The following is a 19,172-nucleotide window of genomic DNA, read 5'->3' on the forward strand; positions in this document are numbered from 1 at the left end:
TCACTCATTCACTATGCGTCACCTAAATCCTGGTATGGGTCTTTGGTACGAGTCTTTCTCGTTGGAAATAGCCTTACGAGCCTCCAAGTGAACGTTTCGACGAGTGGAGGTAGTTCCCTGAGCTTCCACATTCTTTGTAGAATTTTATCTGCCTGTGGTGTAATACTCCTGAAAACTTGCTGGGGCAGCTGTACCTGTAGTTGTGTACTTAAGTGCCTAAAAAACATAGAAACGCTTGGGCTCTTCACTAGCAACCAGCGGGCAGCGGTGGGCGTGGCACCCCAGCGCCACCAAAAGAAAAAAAAACCCTCACAACTCCGAACTCCGAAGACTGGCAGGCGCCGTCAGCCATGCCGCCGCCACCGCAACAGCCTAAGAATCGCAGCCGTGGACCCACGCCGGCCGGAGAGAACCGGCGGCCCCAGCGTAGGATGGCGAGCCGGGACGCAGCGGAGCGGGCCGCGTTCTTTGCGCGGCGAGAGGCAGCAGCGGTGCTCCGGCGCGTGCTCCGCGGGGACGCCACCAGGCGCGCCGCGGGCTCCATAAAATCCCTTGTCTACTCCCCAACCGTCCGCAACAAGCGCGCCACCTTCGCGCTCGTCTGCCAGACCCTCAAATGTGAGTAAGCGCCGCCCCAGCTTGCTTCCAGCTGCCTTGGCGTGCTCTGGCGCGCAAGGTGTTCGACGGAATGCCATTGCAGAGCTCTGGTGCGGCTGTGCTGGGTGGTTGGGTGCATTATCTGCTGTTTAGAGTTGTTGACTTGTAGCCATAGAATTGTAGCAAGAATGGAGCTGTTGATGCACGCATGTACAGGTCATACAAGTATGATGCACAATGCAAGATACACTTTTAAGTTTTAACAATGAATACACTTCACTGCTTGGCACTTCACTATTTACGCTTAAGCCATCAACTTTGAAAGAAGTCAGATTTAACTTGTTAATAAAGTCACATACTTGCTGCGTGTAATTAAGGAATGTCGTGTTAGTCATCTGAGTGTAAATGGAGGACAACTATAATTCCTGCTTCTTGAATAGAGCAAATGGTTATGTGTTCTGTTGTGCTTTGATACTTCAAATTGTGTTCCCTTGTGTTGACTTCTCCCCTCATGTTTCTTTGTTTCCTTTTGTCAGATCTACCAATTCTTAAAGAGATTTTAGCATTGACTGGAATACTGAACAGCAAATGGAAGGTGAGCCAACTTCATCAATTGTTGCGATGTAGCTAAATCTTTCTTACTCATTGTGTTTTTATCATTGTTGTTGACAGTTTGACATGTGGGCTTTAGAGTTTAGACATGCCTCTTCATTAGCAATGTATAATGCCTTACCTCAAAAAAAAAAAAGAGAGAGAGAGAGAAACCCGCCTGTAGGCAGCAAAGGCCGAGTTAACTAAGTTGTATTTCCTTTTCACTTGCAGAAACAGGAGGAATTGGTTTATGTGACTACCTATGACATTCTCTTTGGTCAGGTTTGTCATCATTTACTTAAGAGTATGGAACCGACCAATTTGTTGTACAGTTTTTGTGCATTTAATTTATCTATTCCTTAAATTATTAAGTTCAAATCTTGTTTCTATTAATGTTTATACTTTGAGCTGTGCATTTGATTAAGTACTCATTGTACCATTCTACTCGTTTGCTTCCCTCCACTATTTAAAAACGAGTTTAGCATGTCATTCAGCTTAATCAGTTGTGTATTTATTCTCTTTTTCCAATTAAAGATAATCTAACATGAAATGGCATTCCCAGGGAATTGCAGTTTCTGGATCAGTCGAGCAATTAATTATGCTACAAAAAGATTCTCTTAGGACTACTCTTGATAAAGTTTGTGCCAGAAGAAAAGTCAGTTGCGTTGAAGACCTATTGGGCAATAAAACAGCCGGTACCCTTGTACCTGACCATCTTCATTGTAGCTTATAATTCACAATTTTTTTGTAATATGAGTACTCCCAATTCTACCCTGAGCCAGTCATGATCTTGACTATTCATAATCAAATGTATTCATTTCACTGTTCAAGGCTTCAAGCTATGGAGTGGTTTAAAAAAATGCTAGCTAAATTCAATTTCTCTACACTGCATAATCATGGTGGTGCAATTGTGAACTTAAAATGTCTCATGTGCTGATGATCATCTGAATTCATTTCCTTGTGCCATTACTCAAAACTACTGTCCACGCTATGTTATATTGTTTATCTTCTGCTTTCATTTCTATATGTTTGTGCACATTTGTCTAATTGCCCTGTTATGGTGATTGACAATGACTTGTCTTTTGGCAAATTGTGGATTATATTTCAAGAAATTCCCTTCCAAAATAAATTTCTAGTTCCGGTTAGTTTCATGCTTGGGAAATTGATTTGCTTGCCGCTATTAGGATACAATCGTGTTTGCTGATTGCTGAAAGGGTCTACAACAACTGTTTCTCTGCATTTGTTTGATTTCTATCTGTCAATGATGTACAGTCCTCAGTGAACATAAATTATATGCTACTTTCGAATTTATATGCATGCCATGCTGTTCATTATTCTCTTTTTCTTCAGTCAAACCAAAGCCCCGATTTCTTCGTGTTAACACGCTCAAGATTACTACAGAGTCTGTCATTGAAGAATTGAACAAAATACACATGGTATTGCATCTATCTTTTAAGGTTATTAAGCAAGCATATTGATCTGAGTAACATCATTCTAGTTTGGTGTTCCCTATGAAGCTATCTTTGCAACTGCAACCTTACTTTTGAGCTCTACCGTTGTCCGTTGTTGATGACACTTGACTCAGTCACTCAGTATTGAATAGGTTGACAAAGATGATATGATTCCAGACATGTTGGTACTCCCACCTGGAACTGATTTGCATAACCATCCGCTGGTTACAGATGGGAAAGTGTTTTTGCAGGTGACCTTCTGATTCTTTTGCTTACTTTTGAGAAAGTCACATGATTTATAATAATTGTGTAATTGACCTTTTTCTTCATTCCTACCTGTTCTCATAGGGGAGAGCTAGTTGTATGGTAGCAGTTGCATTGTGCCCTAAGCCAGGCTGGAAGGTTAGTGTGTTGTATCTGACTGACTAAAATTTATTGATATTTTATTTTGCCAGCATTTTCAGTGAAGATAAGAATTATTTATTAACTTTGGTGTTACGATCTGACTGGATGGTTTGGAATTTACAAAATAATAATGCTGTCTAGAATATAGTGCTGTGTATGCTTTTAACTTAACTTGGCAAATAGTATACCGTCTCTACTCCCTAAGTTTCTATCTATTCATCTTCTTATTTAAAAAATGTGGTCATTCAGGTAGGGAAACGATAAATAGTACTGATATTTTCACTCAATGTTTATTTTATTTTTATGTAGAATACAGAATTTCTATGCTTGTTTGTGGATTTGCTTAGTCCTAAGTTGAGATATCAATGTGAGGAGAGGTAGAGGAAGACCGAAGCTGACATGGGGGGAGGCAATAAAAAGAGATTTAAAGGTTGGGATATACCTAGAGACCTTTGTTTGGATAGGAGTGCTTGGAAAGCTGCTATTGATGTGCCTGAACCGTGAGTAGGGGCTCATATTGGGTTTCAACTCTAGCCTACCCCAACTTGCTTGGGACTAAAAGGCTTTGTTGTTGTTGTTGTTGTTGTTTGTGGATTTGCTTCATTGATATCTGCCATGGGTGCTGTAAAGAATGTTGCATTCTGATGTACCAGTTGAAAATTTCAATCTGTCATATCACCTTTAGAGTTATATAACCTCGAATATTAATTTCAGCTTGAACATTTAAACTTAGGTTATTGATGCATGTGCGGCTCCAGGGAACAAAACAGTCCACCTTGCTGCGCTCATGAATGGAGAGGGAAGTATTGTAGCTTGCGAACTTAACAAAGAGAGGGCCAAGACATTGCAACATACTGTCAGAAGATCTGGAGCCAATAGTATCCTTTCCTGATGATCTTTCAGATCTATCAACCTTGCAATTATATTTTATTTTTTATGTAGTTTTTACTGTTAAACTGTCCTTGTCTCCTTACTGCAAAGCACAAAGGCATAGAATTAGTTTTGATATGTATTGACTAGTTGTTTGATCTTCATCCAATGATATGTGTTCTTGTCATATGTTATCCATTATGTTCAACAATATTCATTATAGTACATTTGATACGACAACCACATTTCTGAACTTATTGCTAAAGATATTCAAATAGTTAATGGCGACTTTCTGGAAGTAGATAGAAATGATCCATCATATGCTGAGGTTTGTAGATACCTCCACTTCTATTGGTAGCTTATTAACCTCACTGGGCACACATTAGTAGTTCTCTTTCATCTTGCAAAGCCATTATCCATGATTTTGTCATTTGCATTGATGTGATGATGGTGATTGCTGCAGGTCCGTGCTATTCTATTGGACCCCTCGTGCTCTGGTTCTGGAATGTCTACAGAGAGACTTGATTATTTGCTTCCTTCACATTCTAGAGGTAACTAAAGGCTTTTGTAGCAAAAATTTTGCTATTTTATTCTGTTACCTTCATAAAAAAAAGGAAGGAATGTTATTTGATTCTGTTGGCATCATTGTTTTGTGAGTTGCGTCAGTTACATTGTAGGCTGCTGGGCAAGGTTAACCTTATGTAGTTAGCACAATATGCCTACTTATCTTATTTGGACTGAAACTATGAAAGAACTGTCACTAAGAATTGTTTGCATATCAGCATCAGGGGCAGGGACAAAGTCACATTTATCAATAATGATGCATATACACCACGTTCATTTTTTTTTTGCTACTGACTAGTACAGTATTTACCATATATTTATAGTTTGTATATATTTCTTGGCATATAATAAAGTGGTACTCCACCGTTATTTTGGCCTACTACGTCCTGATCTGCAGACTATCTATCTAGTTTGAAGGAGGGGAAGGGAGGGGTTCAAGTTTGGGGCGTTTAGTAACTTTTCATCGCAATATCTCATGAAATAAGCCTTGCTCTGCAGATAACGAGGATGACGCGAGTACAAGCTCAAGGGTCATGAAACTCTCCGCTTTCCAAAAGAAAGCTCTCTCCCATGCTCTATCATGTAAGTCCCTATGCCATTTGTCACTTGAATATGAATAGTCACATGTCAGTGCACAACTGTTTGCACGAACTGAAGCTTCCCTCCACGGCTTCACCTTTGCAGTTCCCTCTGTGGAGAGAGTGGTCTACAGCACTTGCTCAATCCACCAGGCAGAGAACGAGGATGTCGTGAACTCCGTCCTGCCCTTAGCTACATCCCTCGGATTTGAGCTTGCCACACCATTCCCTCAGTGGCATCGCCGCGGCCTTCCAGTTTTCCAAGGATGTACGCCCTCTACGCGTTCAACTCCCAGTGAATGTCTCTGAACGTAACCCCCTCACGTCACCATGGCTTCCCTCGTTTGCTTTGCAGCTGAACATTTGCTTCGGACGGACCCTGAGGATGGCCTGGAGGGCTTCTTCATTGCATTGTTCGTCAGAAAAGAAGCAGGTGGTACTTCAGAAGAGCGTGGCAAAGATGATCCTCTGGTGATGAAAGAAGTAAGAACGAAACAAGTGCGCGGAAGACGAAATGGGGCGTTCAGCTTCTTGAGGTTGTCCAGGATGATCCTCTGGTGATGAAAGATGTTCTGGGATCGATTTTGATATATCATTGCTATTTTTGGTAGTCAATGTGGAATTAGCTAGGTTTGAATCTTTCTGAATTTTGGATTCATTTTTTTTTAACTTCTACTCCGCATAACACGTTGTCATACTCCATGTCATAGCCATATACTCCCTTCATTTTAAATTATAAGACGCTTTAGTTCTTCTAGATACATAACTTTAGCTACGTATTTACATATACATTATGTCTAGATACATATTAAAAACAATATATAAGCAGTGTATATAGAAAAGTCAAAACGTCTTGTAATTTGAAACGAAGGGAATAGCAATTAGCAAGTAATACATCTATAACATTTTTTAAGGACTCAGTATATATTATAATACTAAGAGTCTATTTGGTACAACTTAGCTTGACTAGTGAAGAATAACTTTTTTAAGTAAAGCTGAGCTGTTTTGGAAAAAGTGTTTAGTAAAATAGCTTCACCAACTGTTCATGAGTAGGATAAACTACTATTTTTAGTTTTGTTACAACTCATGTCTTTATGAGAGAGAAGAAAAATAGCTTCACACGTCCACAAAGCTGTTTTAAAAATAAGTGTTAAAAAAAACTCTGCATGCCAAACAGGCCCTGAAGTTGTCGCTTCCCACGACTCTCTAAGACATGGGACTATAAAGAAAATAATAACGCCACATCTGTCGACCGTAAATCTGAGGATCATCTTCCTGTTTGAATTTGAACGCCACGTCTGTCAACCTTAAATCTGAGGACCATCTTGCTGTCTGTCAACCTTGAATTTGAGGATCACCTTCGACGATTGCTGGAGGTCAGAACCTTTGCTGACGCTTTGCCACTTGGGCACCTGTGAAAACAATTAAAACAAGTACTAGCACAGTACTTAACCGACACTGATGTGCGTGTTCGACACATGTGCCTACGTGTCCTTCCTGTTCAGAAAGAGCCCGCATTGTTCGACTGATCTGTTAGCCAGTACTAGCAGAGTACTTAGGCTATCCACACTCGTCCACCTCTCTTTTCATCTCTTAAAAAAATATTATATCTTAGTCATTGGGATTCTCTACTCTATACCCATTTCTCCCGCACCCATGTTATCTCTATCCCATACTCTATATCCACTATTCCATATTTTATTCCCCTCCCTCCCCCTTTCTCTCTCTCCACAACTCTCCGCATTGTTTGACTGATCTGTAAGCCAGTACTAGCAGAGTACTTAGGCTATCCACACTCGTCCACCTCTCTTTTCATCTCTTAAAAAAAAATATTATATCTTAGTCATTGAGATTCTCTACTCTATACCCATTTTTCCCGCACCCATGTTATCTCTATCACATACTCTATATCCACTATTCCATATTTTATTCCCCTCTCTCCCCCTTTCTCTCTCTCCACAACTCTCTCTCTCTCCCCCCTGCACAGTCGCAGTTAGCGCATGGCACGCAGCTCCTCTAGGAATAGCGGTCCATCGACCGGCCGGTACCGTAGCGCACGCTTTGCAGGTCTGCGGTGCGGACAACCTTAACCGACTGTGATGTGCATGTTCCACACATGTGCTTATGTGTCCTTGTGCAGAAAGAGCCCGCTTTATTCGACTGATATATAAGCCGTTTGTACTGATTTGTACTTAAAATTTTGTTGGCAGCGGGAAGAGGACACGCTTCGGGAGCCCCACGAGCGACGTACGAAAGTTGTGCAGGCCGATGTGGGACCCACATCTGAACACAGCAAGCAGGACTCCAGAGCACCATCGAGGAGAGACTGAGAGACCGCCCAACGCCGACGGCAGAGACAGATCGCCGGCGACGAGACCTTCCAGGGCACGGCAGCAGCACAAACTGCAGCGACAGCACCTACGGCTTCGATGAATGAAGCCAACAACCATTGCGACCAGGCGCACGATGCAGCTGCCGAGAATCCATGGGGCCGGCGAGGAAGGGAGCCGAGGAACTACCGCCCGCGGCGGCGGCGAGGAACCCCACGCCCACTCCGAGCAAGACCCGGCCACGGGACGCGGCAGTCAGCACTCAGCAGCTCTCGCGGAAGAGCGCGCCCAAAGGACGACACCGATGCGAGCCCTATGACACACGGTTGCCGATGACGACATCAACGGGAAGAGCAACGTCAATGAGCGCATCCCCACCAGACGTAGAGAAAACGCCGGCGAGGAAGAAGATTGGGAGCATCCACCGCACCATCTGCTGGCGGAGCTCCAAAGAACGCACCACTACGGGCGGTACGGAAGGTAAACTAGATATACTGGACGACTGGACAGGGGCCGGCCCACCTCCCGTCGCGCGCCGGCGAGCTGCCGGAGCGGAAGAGGGAGGGGGTCCGGGAACTGATACAAGCAGAAGCACTCGAAGTACATGCATGTACAATGACTATTACAGTCACTTATTCTACTAACTAGCAACTACTACCAAGCAGAAGTGTGCAGAACAAAGAAAGCATCACACCCTCATTGTTATTCGCTCGTCACCCGCCATGTCCGGCTGATGACGAGCATCGGTCACGCGTATGTCGCCTCCTTACTCGCCCTGCTGCTCGCCGCCGACCGTGACCTGGACGACGCGCGGCTTCTTGGGCTCGGGCGGGGGCTTCTTGTCGACGATGACGGTGAGCACACCGGTCCTTGTACTCGGCGCGGATGCTGTCCAGGTCGGCGCTCTCCGGCAGCGGGAACCGCCTCATGAACTTGCCCATCCTCCTCTCCATCCTCAGGTACTTCACCCCCTGCTTCTCGCCGTCGTCGGCGCCGGCCTGCTGCTTCTGCTTGCCGCCGTCGGCGCCGTCCTCGGAGGGGCGCTTGCGCTCGCCGCTGATGGCCAGCACGTTGCCCTCCTCCACCTGGACCTTGACGTCGGCGAGGCTGACCCCGGGCATGTCGACGGCCAGGATGATCGGTTCATGGGCGTGTTGGCCATGGCCCGGCTGTCGCGCACGTAGGCCCGCGTCGGCGCGTTCAGCTGCCGCTCCAGCTCGTCGGGCAGGTCCATCAGGTGCTGCACCGCCGCCGAGAACGCCGGGTCGCCGAGCACGAACTCCATTGCTTGCTCCTAGCTTAAGCTGGGTTTGCTGATCAACAATGGCAGGTGATTTGAGGTCGTGTAGTGATCTCGCGTTGCTCTTGGGATTGAGATGAGACGGGAGGCCGGAGGAGGGTTTATCAGTGAGGGGGAGAGGGAAGAGTGTGGAGAATGGGGGAAGCTTGGCGGTGTTCGTCAGATCGAGTATGTTTGTTCGGTGGGTGGGAGCTCTGTGATGACACGTGCGCTGGCCGAAGAGATGGAGAAGGCTTCGGGTGTGACACGGCCGCATCAAGGATGCACTAGGTGTCATCTGGAGCATCAAACTCGTGCTCTTGGCCTTCAGGTGTGACACGGCCGCATCAAGGATGTAGGTGTCATCTGGAGCATCAAACATGTAACATCTTGCTGTCATCCATCTCGCGCAACAGCCTGATAGTGCCTAAGCCTATGAGTCTTTATCTAATCTAATCTAATACTCCCTCCCTCCGTGTCCTAAAGAAAGACGGTTTCGACATGAACACGTTCTCCAAAACAATTTTGACCGCTACTTTTATACTATAAAATATGTATAAAATATAGTCACTATGTACTTTTATAAAATAATATTTTGAGATGAAGCTACTTACCTCACTTTCATATTTTCAAACTCTATCCAAAAAAAATTATTTGTAGTTAAAATTAAAAATGTTTGACTTAAGACAATCTCAAAATGACTTTCTTTAGAAACATGGAGCAGTCAATATATACTTTTATAAAACAACATTTCGAGATGAAGCTACTTATATCACTTTCATATTTTCAAACTCTATCCAAAATAATTTATTTATAGTCAAAGTTAAAAATATTTAACTTAAGATAAACTCAAAACAACGTTCTTTAGAAACATGGAGAAAGTATATATATTCCGTGTGCATTAAGTTAGCTTGTTTGTTTTTTTAATAATAGAACGAAGTTCCAGTCTCTGTCATCAAGATGATACACAACTGAGTGTTAACTGCAAAACAAAGGCATAAGGTTCAAACTCTCACATTAAGAGAGGAAAAAAGCAACAGAGTCTAACCCATCTAAGTTAAGTCTAACACATATTTACAGGTAATTTTTATGGTAATGTATTTGGTTGGCTGGCTAACTCCTGACCAGGCTCCACGTCACCGTGAAGTTGTTTGGTTGCGTGTTTCGGCCTCTTGGCCAAGCCACCGACAAGCCCCTGCCCTGGCTCCGTAGGAACGAGACGCGCGGTCGTTTTTCCCGGGCCAGGCTAGCGCTTGGGCTTGGCTCACCTCCCGGTGGGTTTCTTCGCACTGGAGACCACGCCGTCATGGAGCAGGACGACCGCGCCTCCACTCGCTCATCTCGTTCACCGGCTAGCCGCCGGTCGTCCACCACCACCTCATCGGCACCGCACCGCCGTAGCTTGTCCTCCCTCCTCGCCCATATCGCCTTCGCCACCTCAGCGCCAGGCCCGGCCCTTGGGGGTTCGAGCTGTTCAGCCGAACAAGGCCCTCGACGCCAAAAGGGCCCTCGACTGAGCAGTAGGTATACTATATCCTTTCTATGGCCCCAAATAAAGTTAGAGCCCAGGAAGCAGGTAAGACATGTGGCTGCCGATTTGTCATCCCTAGCGTCGATTCAGCTAATCGGCTTCCGCGTCCGCGACCACGTTCTGCCCTTCCCTCGCGCGGCCGCGATTGCCTTCTTCACCGCTGCGACATGTGACTCTGCGAGACTGCGCGTCGTGCTGCCACCGCCGATCGGCTGTGCCCTGTGCGCCTGTGCGTCGCGTGCTCGCGGCAACAACCAGAACCAGCGACCGGCCGCCGGCCAACGGCGGTCACGGCTCACTCTCCATTCCTGCGTACGTACGGAGTAACGGAGGTAAGAAATTGCCCTAAGCCCTTTGATTGTGTTTGTGTACGTGGTATGCAAATATATTCTTTAGATTTGGGATTTAGCAATCTCGTTCGGTGCGGCATGCATGTTTAGTATGACATTGGATTTTCTGAAATTGAATTGAGTATTGCATAATTTTTTAAATTACTTACTAATTTCTAAATTTAGACGCATCTGGAAGTGAGAAAAGAAAAAAGAAAAGAGGATAGAGGACTTGATACAATCACATAAGAAAAAAATATTTTATATACATTATATTTATTAGAAACATCATTATATTATTTGAGTTATAAGTCCCATCTTTCAAGCTCCGCTCCGGGCCACTAAATTAACAGGACCGGGCCTGCTCAGCGCGTGCACGGCCACCTCCTCGCCTGTATCGCCTTCGGGAGCTTCACCTTCGTGTTCCTGGCGCTGGTGCCGGCGGCCGCCGCCCCCGTGGGGTCCGCGTCCTACTGGGGATTTGCCGATTTGCGTCAATGGCGACCGCCATCTTCTCCCTCGTGCAGCTCGCCGCCAGCCCGCCACCGCCGGTGTTGCGCTTGGCAGCAGGACGAGCCGGCCTGCTCGGAAGCAAACTTCCTTGTTCCTTCCTCCATCCCTTTGCTCCCTTCTCGATTAATCTCCGCTTATTTTATTCATCTTCCATCTAATTTTGTTTTGGCCCGTTTGTTGAATCGCGCAGCTCGTGGACTTCGGGGTTCAGCTTGGGACCCGTTTCTTTGGTGGTGTTCGTCAGGTTTGTGTGCTTTAATTTTTTTGGGAGGAGTGGTGTTCTTCCCTGCCGCTTTTCCTCGGTCACCGACTTCGGCGGCAGGCTGGGCCATGCCGGCGCCGAGCTCGGCCGGAGGACGAGTCGGCCGCGCCGCGACGATTTTCCATGAACCCGAAAGAGCCGGCTGCGCCGCTCGGCTTCATGCACGTATGGTGCTGCTTCGTCAGCCACCCACGGGAGAAGCTGTCACCGAGGTGTTGCTGCAGCGGGGCGACCTCCATGAGCACCTCGCCCTGGCCGTCGTGCGTGCGTGCGCGGGACAAGAGACGAGTGCGAACGAGCCGGCCGCGTCGCTCGGCCACCACCCTTGTTCGAGCATGCAAAGCAAGTGTTCGATGAAATGTCTGAGAGGGGTATTCTTGAATATAGAAGAGGTAATTGAATGCATTGCAAACCAGATAACCAAATACAACTAATGCTAGGCAGGCTTAGACAATGTATACAACCAAATAACTAAAGACCGGCTTGTTGGAACCAGGCTTGGGCTGTCCAGACTTAGATTCTAGCCAGGCTACAAGTAAGTTAGAAAACCAAACACACCTATATGGGATTCAACAGTGGTCCTTGTTGCATAAGGAGGAGGACTGTCCGTCGTTTAAGCAGGGCTGCAGAAGCTTGGAGACGATGATTATGCAGTTTTTATAAAGTTTGGTTGGCGCCTCCGGAGTCGAATTGACACGTAGCTTTTTGTTCTTTTCTAGTTGTGATGTGAGGAGCCCGCTCTAGATGGGTCAGTCAATGTGCGCCTGGCCCTCTCTACAAATCAGAAGGGGGCTACATCCATCACCGAATACTTCACCGAGATGGCTCCCTCGGTGATGAGATGGCTACCGTCGGGAAGTCACTGAATGACGAGGAGATAACAACGTACAGTCGCTTGATCGTAAATGATCGTAAATTTTCAGTCAACCAGCCAGCAGTAATAATCCACGATCGTATACGATATCAGCACCAGCCAAACAGGTTGCACATTCTCAACGGCCTCAACACCGAGTGCAGATAATCAGGATGACGCGAGTACAAGCTCAAGGGTCGCGAAACTCTCCGCTTTTAAGAACAAAGCTCGCCCATGCTCTATCATGTAAGTCCCTATGCCATTTGTCACTTGAAAATGAATAGTCACATGTCAGTGCACAACTGTTTGCATGAACTGAAGCTTCCCTTCACGGCTTCATACTCCTTCCCCTCCCTCGCGGCCATGGTCGCACCCGCCCGACCTGACCTGGCCGCCGCCTCCACCGCCCGCTCTGGCGGTGGTGACACCTCTGCCTCACTGTCATCTCTCCTGTCCCCGCTGTCTGGCCTGCATGCCTCCCCAAAGCTTTTTTCTAAGGCCACCGGGGATGGGAAAGAAGAGAAGAGAGAGAGGGCGTGGGGTCGCACTACAACGTGGCGGACACGGTTAGTGTTTGCGTTCTACATTGCATTGTTAGGCCTCGTTTTGCACGGCTCCACTCCTCTAGTGAAGCCATTATTTTTGGCTTTGGCTCCATGAATAACTCCATCGGTTGAGCTGGAGCTATTTGGTAAACCGTTTGGCAGAACGGCTCCATAAAACATGCTATCATAGAACCCCATGCAAGACCCATCTGAACTAAGTGAAGCTAGGTGAAGTCATTATTTTTGGCTCCTCCCTTCATATAGTTTTGGGAGAATTCTGTATTTGGCATCGAAACAAATCACTCTTTCGTATTTGGCACTGAAAATTTTGAACTTCCTTATCTAGCATCAACTTGAAAATTCCTTCCGTATATGGCACTTCCGTCCATTTTAGCCATCCAACCGTTTGTTGACTTCGTTGACCATGTCAGTTTTTTTAATAAGTACCAAAATAGCCCTCTTAATTTGGTCGCACACACCGGCTGGGTCCCTTCTTCCCCGTCAGTCTTCTCATCCTGTGAAAAAAAAACAAAACTGAAGCCGGAGGAGATGAGGGCGGAGGAGCCGTCGGCCGCCGGCGCCCAGCAAATCACGGCGCCCTTCCTTTAGCTAGAGGCGCCGGTCCCTCAGCCGAGGTCTCCCCATGGTGGCAGATCGACGAGCGGGTCCAGCAGGGGTCGCGGCAGCGGGGCGGGCCGAGCTTCTGGCAGGGAACGCGGCGGTGGGGCGGGCTCGCCGGCCGGCGCTGGCCCCATCTCGCGGGGCGGGGGGCGCGGTACGAGGAGATCGCGAGGCGGCTCCGCCGCAAGATCGACGGCATCTGGGTGAGGTACGAGGAGATCGCGTCAGACATGAAGAAGCTCCGGCTGCGGCCCGACGACGGCGCACCCGGCCGGCGGCGAGCCCGCTCGTGCCAAGCAGCGCGCTTCCCCGTCCCGAGCGCCTCCATGGGCTCATGTCCAAATGATGAAATCTTAGGCTCATGTCTTCAATTTCCTTCTCTTGCATTGCTTGGACAGGTAAAGCTCGGACATCAACTCCTTCACGAGAACAGGGTAGCTTTTAGTCAGATGCTCAAAGCCATCAGTTTCCATGACTGCTTCCAGTGCATCAGGAGATTTGAGAAACTCAATGCAAGCCTGCTTGAGACCACGACAGGAGTGCTGTTCAGCCAACACCAACGTGGTTGCGGCCGTGCCGACGTCTAGGTGCCTGTATAGCTTCTCCTCACAAATCAGCTTGAGCCTCTGCATGTCATACCTGTCCGCCGCTTCCAGCAGATGCTGGGCCATCGCGGCCTCCTCTTGTTCCTCCATCTGTGGCAGCGAGTCAGTGTAGATGAAATGGAGCAGGGCCTTGAACACCTGAGGTAACATGTCATCAATCCGGATGCAGTCCCCTGTGGCCGTGCTCTCCTTCATGGCGCCCCACAGCTCTGCTTTGAAGACTCACGACCGGGCCGCAAGCAGAAACCTGTGAGCGCTGAATGACTCGCCGGCAACTTGGAAAGTAACGTCGGCAGCGAGCTGGGAGCTCACGTGTGGGGCCACGACAGCGGCGCCGGTGCATGGTGAGGCGCTGTGGTGCCGGCAGACCTCGCGCGGACAGCGGCGAGCGGCACGCGGAGACCGCGATGACCAGCGCGCAGCACTAGCGAGGTTGCGGCAAAGCGAGCTAGGCGCTCCCGTGGGGGCAGCGACACGCCATCGTCCTGCCTCCTTCAGTCGGTAGGGCGGCGATGCGGGGACGTTGGTACGGGGTCTATGCGTCGGGTCGCCACGGCGATGGCACGGGGCTGCGCAAGAGCTCCGACAATATCGTCCATACTAAAATACTTGAACTTCCCTATTTGGCACCGTGGATTTCTGCTGCAAAACAAGGGTATTTATGTCTTTTTATCAGTCACTTGACACCGTTGCGGTCCTAAATGGACGGCAGTGCCATTTACGAAAGGAAATTTTAACTTGATGTCAGATAAGAAAGTTTAAATTTTCGAGTGCCAAATATGAAACACTGATTTGTTTCGGTGCCAAATAAATAATTCTCCCTATATTTTTTTTGAGCGAGCACGATTTAAGGAGCTCTTTGATGAAACCGTTTGGTTTTATGCCGTTTGGCATAAAACAACTAACGATGGAGAAGCCAACGGGACCTTTGTCATAAAAGCAGCGGGTGCTGGTTTAGAAGAGCCTAGCAAAGATGCCACGGTAGAAGTGAGAAGGAAAAACTGTGCGCGGAAGGCGAGATGGGGTCAGGGCGTTCAGCTCCTTAGGTTGTCTAGGATGATCCTCTGGTGAAGAAAGATGTTCTGGGATCTATTTTGATGTATATCCTTGCATTTTTTTCGTAATCAATGTGGAATGAGCTAGGTTTGAAATTTGAACTTTTCTGAATTTTGGATTCATTTTTTACTCCATAAAAACTGATAATTGAGGCCATGTTGCATACATGTCATAGCCATATAGCAAGCAGAAACACTCCAAGTACGTGCATGTACCGCGACTGTAAACTACTACAGTCACTTATTCTGTAACACACTAATCCACCATTATACCAAGCAGAACGCAGCATCACACCCTCATTATTCGCTCATCACCCGGCTGGATGACGAGCATCGGAAACGCGTATGTCGCCTCGCCTCCTTACTTGCCCTGCTGCTCGCCGAGCGTGACCTGGACGACGCGCGGCTTCTTGGGCTCGGGCGGTGGCTTCTTGTCGACGGTGACGGTGAGCACGCCGTCCTTGTACTCGGCGCGGATGCTGTCCAGGTCGGCGCTCTCCGGCAGTGGGAACCGCCTCATGAACTTGCCCATCCGCCTCTCCATCCTCAGGTACTTCACCCCCTGCTTCTCGCCGTCGGCACCGGCGGCGGCCTGCTGCTTGCCCTCAGCGGCAGCGCCGTCCTCGGCGGGGCGCTTGCGCTCGCCGCTGATGGTGAGCACGTTGCCCTCCTCCACCTGGACCTTAACGTCGGCGGGGCTGACCCCGGGCATGTCGACGGCCAGGACGATCGCCCCGGACGGGAACTCCTTGACGTCCATGGGCGTGTTGGCCATGGCCCGGCGGTCGCGCACGTAGGCCCGCGTCGGCGCGTTCATGTGCCGCTCCAGCTCGTCGGGCAGGTCCATCAGCTGCTGCAACGTAGCCGACAACACCGGGTCGCCGAAGCCACCGAACGTGAACTCCATTGCTCCTGGCTTTAAGATGGCTTTGCTGAACGACAATTGCAGGTGATCTGAGGTCGTGTGAATTGTGATCTCGCGTTGCTCTTGGGATTGAGGTGAGACGGTAAGCAGCAGGAGGATTTATATAGTAAGGGCCTGAGGGGGAGGGAACACCGGAAGAGTGTGGAGGATGATGGAAGCGTGGGGATGCTCGTCCGATCGAGTATTTTGTATTTATTTATTTATAGGTCTGTGGGTGGGTGCTGCGATGACTGGTGCGCTGGCCGGAGAGGTGGAGAAGGTTCAGGTGTCCACCGGAAGCGGATTCCGCTTAGCTGGTTGAGCATTTGATTTGAACTATATTTCAAATTTTCAATCAACACATAAGAGTTCAATTTATAGCTTTAACCTTCGAGTTTTTTTTTTTGACGCCTCTCATCTGGATACAGCTGTAGCATCTGTTCATGTACAGACACGCACCAACCCCACACACGCACACCACATTCGCACCACGCGTACACAAACAAACCTACAACTACACCCAGATCACTAGATCACGTCCTTTGTGAGATCGCCGGGTCCAACCATGGCACCGTAGGCGACGGACGCGTCGCATTCCCTTTGTGACTCCACGCGTGAGAGGCAACGGAATTTATTGAGGGCAAACCCCGATGAGAGACCGGAAATTCGCAGTCACGGGAGCTCGAACTCTGGCCGGCAAGGTCCCAACCACTGGGCCTTGCCACCCGAGCTACCCTCGGTTCTCTTTAACCTTCAAGTTACTTCAACATTAAACCAAAAGACGATTTGATGTACTCCAGGTCGTATGACTCATGATTTGATTAGTTACTCGGTACCACTTACTTCATAGTTTTGGTCTTCAATCGGCAAGCTAGGTGCAAAGGTATAGTAATTTCTAGGTATTTCTAGATATATCTAACTTTTTGTCAAAAGAAAAATATAGTATATCTATATCTATTATTAAAGAGAAAAAAAATGTTTTGGTCTTCAATCGGCAAGCTAGGTGCAAAGGTATAGTAATTTCTAGGTATTTCTAGATATATCTAACTTTTTGTCAAAAGAAAAATATAGTATATCTATATCTAATATTAAAGAGCAAAAATATTCTCTGATTTTTTAGGTGACGCTCTCATAAATCACTCCGTGAGTGTGGAAACTATCACATAAGCACAGCTTGGATACTTAAGGTAATCTGAATAGCTACGAATCCTAACTTAAATAGATTCTTCTGAATCTAAAGAAGCTGAATCAATTAAAAAAAGATAAAAGTAAAAGTTAGACAAATCTTGCTCTAATCTTATCGTAATGTATACCTAATATCCAAGAGCCAAAATTTTAGTCTATTACTTTCGTCCACGTCTCACTATTTACCTGGACAATAGAAAGTTTCTTTTGTTCGGCTTTTTAACTTCTCAATCTGCACTCACGCCCTCTATGTCTTGTATGTGACATGAACTCTTGATCATGATCATATAAGCTATAACAACTCGCATCTAGCGATGATCGATATAGAGTTCGATTCTAAGACATATTGGCTCGCGCCTTCGTTATCTTGTTGTATGTGACACGGGATCATGCCACGTGCTTATACGAGTTAGAAGAACTCGTGTGGACTCTTGATCAGGTCATACGAGTTAGGACAATTCGTGTCTAGCAAATACAGTGTCAAATTTCTATACATATTGAGTTTTGTGACAATGTACAGGCATATTTGCTAGTAATAACATTAAACCACGAAGAATTTCTTGGTTTCGGTCTTTTTTTTGGATTTTCTTTCACGAGAACATTTCGTTTGTTTCGTTCTATCACTACGGGATATAGTAGCTTTGTCGAGTGCCACTGGGCAAAGGCCCAAAAACACTCGGCAACTTGCTTTGCCGAGTGTAACACTCGGCATACAACACACGACATCTGTGTGTCGGCAAACAGTAGTTTGCCGAGTGTTTTTTATCGCGCACGACACTCAGCAAAAAAAGTGGTTTGCCGAGTGTTTTTCCAAAATACACTCGGCAAAGGATTATTGTTTGCCGAGTGTTTTTTGAAATTACACTCGGCAAACCTATTTTTCAAAAAAAAAATCTCAGCATACCATTATTATTCGCCGAGTGTTTTTGAAAATTACACTCGGCAAACCTATTTTCCAAAGAAAAAAATAATTTTTTTCTCAGCATATCTATGCACCTGCTTCACAACTCAAGAGAAAATTTAATCTTATCCAAACTTGAAAAGAAATATCTTACAAGCTGCCTAGAAAAATAGCGTTTCTGCAAGCTAGTCCAAAATCAATGGTAACAAGGCCACTGAAAAGATATACATGTTGTACAGAGTTATAGGCTGGGTAGCTAATTTTGCCAACATAATGAATGCTAATCCAGGGTATAATTGCAGTGAGCATGTAATCACTAATCATAAAATTAGAAATACAAGCAATAGGACAAAAATGGTATCAGTCACTAAAACATTGCAAAAAAGAAGCAAATCTTATAACACTATGATATATACTCTACCGAATACAGCTGTTGTAAGCTAGCATTGGCCCAATTAAAGTGACAACCATTGGTTAAAGAATAAGTATGTGCTGACAAAGTCTCGATCAATAGAATTTCAAAACATAAATTCTGAGCAAATAAACAAATTTACATAAGAATGTGGCATATGCAAGCTAAATATGTATTTGAGAAGTTCCAAAGCAAACTGAGAAGGCCATTATCAGTCACCATGCTTTGGCTGTACCTTCATCTGGGTACGCTTGTTCTGGAACCAAAATTTGACCTGGAGAGGCTCCAGTTCCTCACCACCGGAGCCTGACCCGGCACCTCCCTCCATGTTGTCGCTGGCAGACTTGCTCTCCATCAGCAGCTCGTCGTGGCGTGGGCCGCGTGCATCGCTCTCACTCGTGGCTGCTTGCGGCGGGTGCTGCTGCTGTATCATAGCGAGCTGACGGTGCTGTAACAGAATCGACCAATTATATGAAATTAAGTAAGAAAATCATCCGCCAGAGCAGACGATTTAGCAAACTTAAGCCCGTATAACCCGGTAGTCCGTGAAATCACGAAGGATTTCAAACCAATTTCCATTTCAGTCAAGATCGTAATAAGTTTAGCGGTCACCATCACATATTACATAAAAAGTTGCATCTCAGATACACCAGAGTTTAAACATAGTTATTACAAAACAAGATCGAATAAAAGTAGCGGAAGCCATTTGTTCAAACCACACACACTCACACGGAGTTCAAATATAGTGCCAGCGAATGATCATCTTCAACAAAAGCATCAGACGAGACGTA

The 19,172-nt window shown here is 46.8% G+C and overlaps 3 protein-coding genes and 1 pseudogene across 3 annotated transcripts; 1 reads left to right on the forward strand and 3 right to left on the reverse strand.

Moving 5' to 3' along the window:
- The first annotated feature begins 254 nt into the window (after nucleotides 1-254).
- LOC136466816 (25S rRNA (cytosine-C(5))-methyltransferase NSUN5-like) lies at nucleotides 255-5,927 on the forward strand. Its single transcript, XM_066465335.1, has 13 exons — nucleotides 255-618; nucleotides 1,134-1,192; nucleotides 1,420-1,470; nucleotides 1,751-1,883; nucleotides 2,539-2,624; nucleotides 2,792-2,890; nucleotides 2,988-3,041; nucleotides 3,778-3,922; nucleotides 4,181-4,242; nucleotides 4,378-4,465; nucleotides 4,977-5,060; nucleotides 5,163-5,324; nucleotides 5,412-5,927. The coding sequence occupies exons 1-13, from the start codon at nucleotides 351-353 to the stop codon at nucleotides 5,615-5,617; spliced, it is 1,497 nt and encodes a 498-aa protein (XP_066321432.1). The 5' UTR covers nucleotides 255-350; the 3' UTR covers nucleotides 5,618-5,927.
- A 2,225-nt stretch (nucleotides 5,928-8,152) lies between these two features.
- Nucleotides 8,153-8,671, reverse strand: LOC136466820 (19.0 kDa class II heat shock protein-like; annotated as a pseudogene).
- Nucleotides 8,672-13,678: 5,007 nt separating this feature from the next.
- LOC136465307 (BTB/POZ and MATH domain-containing protein 1-like) lies at nucleotides 13,679-14,119 on the reverse strand. Its single transcript, XM_066464093.1, has one exon. The coding sequence runs from the start codon at nucleotides 14,117-14,119 to the stop codon at nucleotides 13,679-13,681; it is 441 nt and encodes a 146-aa protein (XP_066320190.1).
- Nucleotides 14,120-15,121: 1,002 nt separating this feature from the next.
- On the reverse strand, nucleotides 15,122-16,604 carry LOC136466818 (19.0 kDa class II heat shock protein-like). Its single transcript, XM_066465337.1, has one exon. It carries the CDS (start codon nucleotides 15,884-15,886, stop codon nucleotides 15,341-15,343), a length of 546 nt encoding a protein of 181 aa, XP_066321434.1. The 5' UTR covers nucleotides 15,887-16,604; the 3' UTR covers nucleotides 15,122-15,340.
- Between the last annotated feature and the right edge of the window lie 2,568 nt (nucleotides 16,605-19,172).

This window comes from Miscanthus floridulus, chromosome 7, assembly GCF_019320115.1.
Source record: "Miscanthus floridulus cultivar M001 chromosome 7, ASM1932011v1, whole genome shotgun sequence".
NCBI classification, from domain to species: domain Eukaryota; kingdom Viridiplantae; phylum Streptophyta; class Magnoliopsida; order Poales; family Poaceae; genus Miscanthus; species Miscanthus floridulus.